Source organism: Gordionus sp. m RMFG-2023, chromosome 5 (genome assembly GCF_954871325.1).
Source record: "Gordionus sp. m RMFG-2023 chromosome 5, tfGorSpeb1-WG-v2, whole genome shotgun sequence".
NCBI lineage: Eukaryota > Metazoa > Nematomorpha > Gordioida > Chordodea > Parachordodidae > Gordionus > Gordionus sp. m RMFG-2023.
Genome location: NC_088779.1, coordinates 17,700,227 through 17,708,591, shown reverse-complemented (window position 1 = coordinate 17,708,591; position 8,365 = coordinate 17,700,227). Strand labels below are relative to the sequence as shown.

The window sequence follows — 8,365 nt, the reverse complement described above, 5'->3', positions numbered from 1 at the left end:
TGTACCTAAGAGAAGTGACGATTGTCATAATCGTTATTTTTAAAGTTTTTTGACGAAAATATGTTTAAATAAGTATTGATAACATGTTTAAATAAAAATTTACTGAAGATGTACCGTAGAAAAGTGACAATAGTCATAATTGTTATTTTTAAAGTTTTTTGACGAAAATAGATTAAAATAAGTATTAATAACAAGTTTAAATAAAATTTAGTGAAGATGTACCATAGATAAGTGACAATTGTCATAATCGTAGTTTTTAAAAAAATATTAAATCATGTTTATTTGTTAATAATAAAATAAATTGTTTTACTAAAATAAAAAAATAATAATTAATGCTAGACATCGGTGCAGAATTTTTGACTAATTTATTTTAGCCAATTTTTAGGCTTAGGCGTAGTTTTTAGCCGATTACGCAACACTAGTTATGAATTTTAAAAAAAAATTCGCGAATTTTATTTTTTTTATAAAAATGGTCTTGAGATGCAAATATGTTTTAAAAATTATGATAACCGCCCAAAAATTCCGCTCAAAAAATCTTAAACTTTTCTCCCCCATTTTCCAAAAATGATAAAATATGCTCAGCATTCTTAAAATAATTGTGGAAAATAACTAATTTCAAAATTTTAATTTTAAATAAGCTTTTATGTTCCTTTTTATGGTACACAAACCATAGTTATTTCTATTCTATTAGAGTTGACCAAACATTTGTTCATATCAAATAAAAATATTGGCTGATTATATTATATTACTGCTGAAAAGATTTTTTATAGTGGATATCAAGTCTTCTGCTTGAAATAATGTCCTGGTTGAATAATATTGACTTCTCCATTCCGGTTATTAAAAATTATGTCTCGTTCAAAATTTAAAAAAATAATATAGTAACTTAAGTTTAGATCTTGGACCTATAAGGCCAAAGATTTGCCACCTGGAAAACCTAGTAGATTTTTAATAAATTCTAATGTAATTTAATTCGTGTAATATATTTTAAGATATTGGTTTATAAAATTTCTTAATTTAAATAACATTATTTTTTTGATGATTTTGAGATGGTAGTATCGCTTATTAGAGGCCGGGCCGGTAAGTGCAATATATTTTAATGTTTTTAAAGCTAAAATTGGGGAAATTTATTTCGTTTTCCTTCATAAAAATTATTGGGACTGGGCCAAAAAAATAGAAAATTTCTACAGGTCGTGTCGACATTTACAACATACAAATTAAAACCTGTTATAATATTGGCTGATATTTTTATTTTCAAAATAACAAAAAAAATTAAAAGACCGGTCTTTTTTATTTAGTATTAGTTTGGACTTATCTTTTATTCTGATGACCGTGGTTCGATCTACTATGTAAAGTTCAGACCAAAAACCATGGCCTTCACTAGTTAAATCACTAATGTCATATTTAGATTTATCGTCGCTTGATATTAGTGGTCTAGATGTATTTTTGTTCAATTTGGGATGCTATATTTAATTTCATTTTTTTCCATATATTTTTCGACACCTTCAAAATGTAATTTAAGCAAAGATAATCAATTAATTATCAAACAATATATCATGATTGCTCCAATGACCTATTTTTTAAAAAAAAATCTTACCCTATCTTATACATTAAAAATCAGATTAAATAATTCGATTTATAAAATTTTAATATGAAAATTATCATTTAATTACTGCCGCTTTTATTCTTCTTTTTTCAACTGGCATATAATCATGATTGAATTTAAGTAATGAACACTAATATAAAAAATATTTGAATTAATGTAAAATTAGGTATACATCAATATGCACTGTCAAAATTTAATTTATCCAATTTGGATTACAAATGATTAAATCTATCCATTTATAAGGCTAATAGTGCTCACAAATTGACCGTTTTTGTTTTGCCATAATTGCACGATCATTTGAAATGCTTTGCATTTCCAAAACTTTGTAAGAACTAGACTAAATTTTTTCAAAAATGTCTATTGGAGCAATCCAACTAAAGCAGCGTTATGTGTTGGAGGGGGGGGGGGTAGAATATTTATTTTGGGCCTTTTTACATTAATGCTAAATGAAGTTCAACAATTAACCATTCAAATCATTAATATTCATATCAAGATATATAGCGACACTTTAATGAACCGTTATAATAAATCTCAAAAAAAGAAACCTTATCCGTTTTTTAGTGACCCTTTTTCAGGTTTGCCCGGGTAGGCCATTTTCCCTTCTAATCCCCTTTCAGATCAAATCTGGCATTTTCATGTCATCTCAATCCATTACTTCTCACGACATTACCTATTGCTTCTATCCCAATTCTTTCTCTTAGTTCTTTTTCCTGAGATATTTCGCATATCCATCTAATCATTCTCATATCCGTATTTTATAATTTAGTTTCGTGAGTAGCCTTAATTGTTTAAGTCTTGCTGCGGTACATAAAACAACTTTTCACAGCTTCCATAAACTTTTCCCTTCTAAGCTAGAAACATTGAACATAATCACTATAAATACTTACGAATACGTTCATATCGGTTTTAAAAATTAATTTTACATGATTAGCATAGTTTAGATAGAAGATATGAGTATGTTTTATGTATTTCCGTGATCCGTGATATATAGTGCATATGCCCTCTGATGTTGAATAAACAACAGAGCTACGTTAGCTCATTTCCATCTAATTGGAACATAAGTTAATTGGGGTGTAAAGTTAAAAAAATATGAGGAGCCCTCTACACGTTTGTGGGCAAGCCGCACGTACTTATAAGCGCAACATTTCGAAAAATGTTACAGACGTCCATAAATTTTAAGGAAAATAGCGGGGCAGAAAAAGAGCCTATGCCCAAGAGCTGCAGTATAAGTTAATTACTTTAAAGGTGGGTGGTGACTGATTTTAAGTTTAAATTCTTTAGTGTAAGTCTATATGTATTTTAAATTTTTCACATAAATATTTTCTAGAATGTTATTTTACCTTATTATTTAAATTAATATAACATTTAAAAAATAATATTATTCTTAAAAATAAATTCGTAAATAATGGCTTTATCATCAATACCTTACTTAAAAGCTGTTGAAACAACTCTAACCGCATGCCTATGTATAACAAATTTTCCATCAGAATATGTTGAAAAACATGATAAACCCGAAATTGAAACACAATATAGTTTGGAAATAATAGCACCTAATCCAATGATAGTGACAAAAAATGAAAAGGAAAGAGTAAAATTTGAAGTATCATTCAATTCAATAAGGCTTAGTATTTTGGTGAAACAATCTGATGATGTAGAAAAAATACTGTGCCGACGATTTATGAGACATATGATGCTAAGAGCTTCTACTGATTTCCCAGTTTTAAGAAAAAAAGTCGCTCATTCTGATTACAGTATTACATTTTTACTTACGAATAAACACATGATTGATTATAATAAAAGGAAATTAGTAGATTTCATCATCTATTTTATGGCCGAAGTTGATAAAGACATTAATGAAATGAAAATCAGTTTAAATTCAAGAGCCAGGTTATGTGCTGAAGAATTCCTTAAAATGTTTTAAATCCTAGTTTATTCATAAATAATTTTAAAATTAAATAAATAACAATAAACTGTCTTATAATCGATTATTTTTTATATTAGCAGGGGACAAAGCAATGTATATTACAAAACAATTAAAAATCTTGATAAGTCGCAAATTTAGAAATTAATTAGCTATAATGTTGTTGTAGTGACAGTATTTATTCCATGAACCATGCATAATGGAGGTAAGTCCTTTGTCAGAATATCTAATTTAAATAAATACTCTTTGTGAAATTTGGGGCTGGGTTTAGGAAGATACATGAAACAAACAGCAGTTGGTGATTCATATTTTGATGGCGTTTGAATTATATTTTCATTTATAGGTGTTAACCCTATGCTATGTTTAGAAACAAGTTTATTAACATACATCAAATAATCATTTTCGGGTAAAAATAAAGTATCCGGATTGACCTGATTATCTCCATTAGTGTAAACCATATTGTTATTTTCGGAAATACAATTAGAATTAAATAATGATGGAAATAAACGTCCCGGAGACCAATCTACTGCCTTGATTTTGGCTGGTATCCTGAGCTGATTTAGTAAAATTTTTAGTTCGCGTAATGTATGGTTATTATGTGGCTTATTTATAGAATCAGGGCTTTCAAATCTAAGATTATCATTAGAAGATATATTTGTATCGCCAGAAAAGTTATTTTCCTGAGGATCTAAACAAATTAATACTCGGAGAGTACTTTTTTTGTTCCAATCACGCCTCATATTTAAAACACAAGCTAGCTGTAGTAAAAATAATGTTCCTGGATTGTCTAAACGAATAGTTGGGCCAAGTGGATTAAAAAAATTCTGTGGCCAAACATCAACATAACAGCGGGTTTTATTTAATCCATTATTGGTGCTGATATGATAACTGAAAGGATTTAGACATCTCGTTTGGAATTTTTTAAAATTAGAAACAGTACTAAAGGTAGATTCATCGCTGACCAAGGTTATATTTCGTAAAAAAGAGATTCCGGAATCTAGATTAAATAGGCGTAGTTTATCGAAATTCCTAAAATTTCTAGTAAGAACCACGTTTTTACCCATAGATAAGCAGTCATTTAAAATACCGACAAATTCATCAGCATCAAATAAATTTTTGTATACTTTAGGGGTTTGACGATCAAAGGCATGTAACATTGTATTACCTTCTGAAACTTTTTCAAAAAGTGGTGAAAAACGATTGTGTTTAAGATCATCATCGTAAAATCCTAATATTATAGTGTTGGGTTTCATAGCTCCAAGCCCTGATAAACGAATTAACTGCCGAGCTCCTTCTCTCACAGTATCTGAGATAGTAAGTTCCACAAACGCCTTGACACGCAATCCATCGATCAAGGTAAGCCAATATGGAGTTTTAAGATTGACTAAATCACTTGTTTCTAAATGTTAATATTCATTCAAATTAATAAAATAAATAATTAAGCAGCATACATTTGTATAATTTATGCTCTATTCTTAATTTAAATCAGAGACCTGCAAGCCCAGCCCTTTTGAAAAAAAAATCCGAACCATGCCCTATATATTATAACCAAATATTTGAAATCGCCATTATTAGCTATAAAAATCAAAAATGAATATAATATTTTAAAAAAATCAGGGGCGGGCCGTGCAAATGGTACACAGGTCTCTGATGTAAATAAATAAAATTTTAAAATTATTAAAGCATAATAATCACCTAAATCTGACCGATTATATAAATGAGATTAAAAACACGATTTTAATGAAGTTTTATAAATGATAAACAGAGTTGTTAAAGGATGGAATCAAAAGATCGCCGATCCTGGATTCGATCCTAAATTTGTCAATTTTCTAGGATTTAAGATCCTGACCTTAAATTGTGGATCGTGATCGAGATCATTTTTTTAAATATTTGATCCCGATCCTTTTAAAAATTATTTTTTTACTTAAAAAGCAATAAATAAAATAAAAATTTTGAAAATTAAATTTAAATATTATTTTTAAAAAAATATCTATCTACATCATATTTTATAAACTACCATTCCACCAGATTTTATATTTTAACAATCCCAAATTTTTTGTAAAGACAAGTTATATTTATTAATTATATTATAATATAATATAAATTCTAGGTTTTAATAATGTCCTCCATTATAAATTTAGAAGATGATACATCTACTTCTATTGATGTGATAGCAGATATAAGTAAGAATGAGAATCTTTTACCATTTCATTTTTTTTTACGGGCAAATTCTCTCTTTATTTCAATAGTTGCTGATATAATATGTTATCAAAAGTTTATAGCAAATAATAAATTTTTTTATATGGTAAAATTAATAAAGGTAAAAAAAATATAATTTGCGAAAGAGGGTAAGGGATAAAAGAATGGAAACTAGGAAAGAGAAGGGAGAGAGAGAGCATAGACATAGGAGATTATTCAATGGAAGAGATGAAACTTAGGTAGTTAGAGCGAATGATGGCGGTAGCAAGTCTTTGTCGTAAGAAAAGGGACTCTTTAGGCTGATCGGTTTTTTCCCGAATCCGTTTGCCTAATTCTTTAAAAAAACTTAGAGCTTTGCTACCGAAGGTGGTAAGAGTAGAGCTGGCGATAGGTATAAATAAGAAAGAGGGGTCTATGGAACTATATTTGATAGTTTTACGAGTTTCTGCTAGAGCGAGGGCATCGACGTTGTGGTTGGATGGTGCATTTGGGTCAATGCAGGTGAAGTCCCAGACTAGTAGCTGGCCCCTTGACCAAGCAATCAAGGACATTCCATCAGGACGTTTTCCGTCGGATCTAAAAATGCCGGTCGGTTCATGTCTTGATGGAATGACTGCGGATTTGAGAGCGCGCAATATGATGTCATTGCAATTGGTGTGCCGTGGAAAACGGCCTCGGCAAAAGCGGCAATGTCTGCCCTTGCGATCGACGCTGGTTTCGCAATGTTTGCATTGGTACGGTAGAACAATTTCGCAATTGAGCCGTAATCCAATGGCAAATCTTAGCTCGTCAGCGGTCAGCAACAAGTCGAGGTTGTTGGAGGGTATAGTTTCCAGAAACTCGTAACCCGATCCTTGGTTTAATCGGTGAAAGGCTGTGAGATCGTCGTCATGAAGGCTCGATTTTAGGTAAGCGACGGAGCCTTCGTTGAGTGGAGTATCCCAGTTTCTCTGTAAACAGGAGGAGGGTCGAGGAGTGTTTGGGACAACGGAATTGTCCCAAATGGTCTAGGCTTCAGCTAATAATGGGTCAGGAAAGTGAGAAAGCTGGCTAATGTGTGAGTCAGATGAGAGGCGGGAGGCGATGAATCCACTGATGGAAAGAGTTAGAGGTGAGCGTAAGCCGATGCCCCCGAGCTTGCATGGAAGTGATGCTTGTAGCCATGAATTATGGTTGAAGCGAAGATTAAGGATCTCTTCGGCAAGAGATTTGACGGAAGTTTCAAATGATTTTAGTGAGTCGGGAAATTTAAAGATTGAGGTGGATCGAAGAGCGTAAAGAATTTTAGGAATGTAGTAAAAGTTTTTGAGGAGAAAAAAAGCTTGATGGCGAGGGAGAAATTTAGAGATGTTTTTGAAATGAAGTAAGCTAGATGATGCGTTAGAGAAGAAGTGATTAATGGATTGCAAGCCACCGACAGGTGCGCCGAGATGAGTGAGGGATGATAGCTCGGTTGTAAGGAAGTTATGGGTGAATGGGATGGAACAATGAAGTGGACAGATCTCGGTTTTTTGTTCGTTAAGTGAAAGTCCAATTGCGGCGGAATATGTATTAAAGATGGCGAGGGCCTTGGCGACCTCGTGAGGGGAGCCGCAGAATATTCCGTCGTCGATGTACCAAGTGTGGAGTGGAAGATTGCAGTTGGTAGAAATGTTTTTGACCATTTCGTTGATTCCAATGCAGAAAAGTATCGAGCCTAGAGGATCGCCTTGCTGGATCCCTTCAGATGATGAAAGTAAGTAGTTGTTGAATTGGAGATGAGATGGCTTGGAATAGCAGGAGTGGAAAAATTGGGAGAAGGTGGGAAATGAGTGGTATATTTGTGGAAGAAAGTGGGAACGGCGAATGGAGTTGAAGGCGTTAGAGAAATCAATTTTGACGAGGATTTCGTCACTAGGGTTGGTTTGGAGATGGATGCGAGTAGCGTGTGTGGCTATTTCGCAACCGCCCTGGATGCCAATACCGAGTTGATGGGGTGCTAAAATTAAGGCTGCGTTGTCCTTAATTTTGGAAGCTATGAGTTTAGCAACGAGACGACGGAATACGGTCCCGATTGCTATCGGCCGGATGTCCTTGTTCGGCTTTTCGAGTGCGATTAATTTAGCGCCGAACAGGAGTGGCCTGATTAATTCGGGACCAGGTCCATGTGCTATTTTGTTGCAGAATGTTATTTGGCTGACTATGAGGGGGGATGTAAGGTCCTGGAGGAAGATGGGGCGAAGCCCATCGTACCCGGGCGAGGAGTCGTGATGAAAGGATAGAATACTTTTGCGCACCTCGACGGGGGTAAAATTAGTGGGAAATATGTTGGGCGGAGGAGGAGGTATGAGGTCACCTCCAGAAGGGTGCTTAAGTTTAAGTTTGTTGTAGCTCTCCTCATTACTGGTTGCAATTGAGCTGTCAGATGCTAGTAAGCGGAGAGCAGATTTGATGTTTAGATTGTTTATTTTATTAGAAATTATCTTAGCCTTTAATTGGAGGCTGGAAAGTTTTTTAGAATTATGAGGAGAAAAGGTGGATGTGAGGGTGTATGGTTGCGTCTTTAATTTGTTGGGTTAAAGATTTGTGAATCTCAGGATTGGGAGGTTGGAGAGTAGTGAAAGAAAATGAAAAAAGTTTGAGCCAATGATCTAGAGAGGAAA

The 8,365-nt window shown here is 33.0% G+C and overlaps 2 protein-coding genes across 3 annotated transcripts in view; one reads left to right on the top strand and one right to left on the bottom strand.

The window, feature by feature from the left end:
* Positions 1 to 3,008: 3,008 nt before the first annotated feature.
* LOC135930222 (actin-related protein 2/3 complex subunit 4-like) lies at positions 3,009 to 3,524 on the top strand. The gene has a single exon (XM_065467005.1). It carries the CDS (start codon positions 3,009 to 3,011, stop codon positions 3,522 to 3,524), a length of 516 nt encoding a protein of 171 aa, XP_065323077.1.
* A 59-nt stretch (positions 3,525 to 3,583) lies between these two features.
* Positions 3,584 to 8,365, bottom strand: part of LOC135929332 (solute carrier family 12 member 9-like) — a 34,898-nt gene continuing 30,116 nt past the window's right edge. For both annotated transcript variants that reach the window (XM_065465866.1, XM_065465867.1), the window contains exon 5: positions 3,584 to 4,923. In XM_065465866.1, the coding sequence (XP_065321938.1) occupies positions 3,677 to 4,923 (1,247 nt within the window). In that variant the 3' untranslated portion in view covers positions 3,584 to 3,676. The remainder of the gene's footprint in view (positions 4,924 to 8,365) is intronic.

Excerpts from the sequence above, each read along its gene's own strand:
- LOC135930222 (XM_065467005.1), top strand. The coding sequence starts at position 3,009 with ATGGCTTTATCATCAATACCTTACTTAAAAGCTGTTGAAACAACTCTA.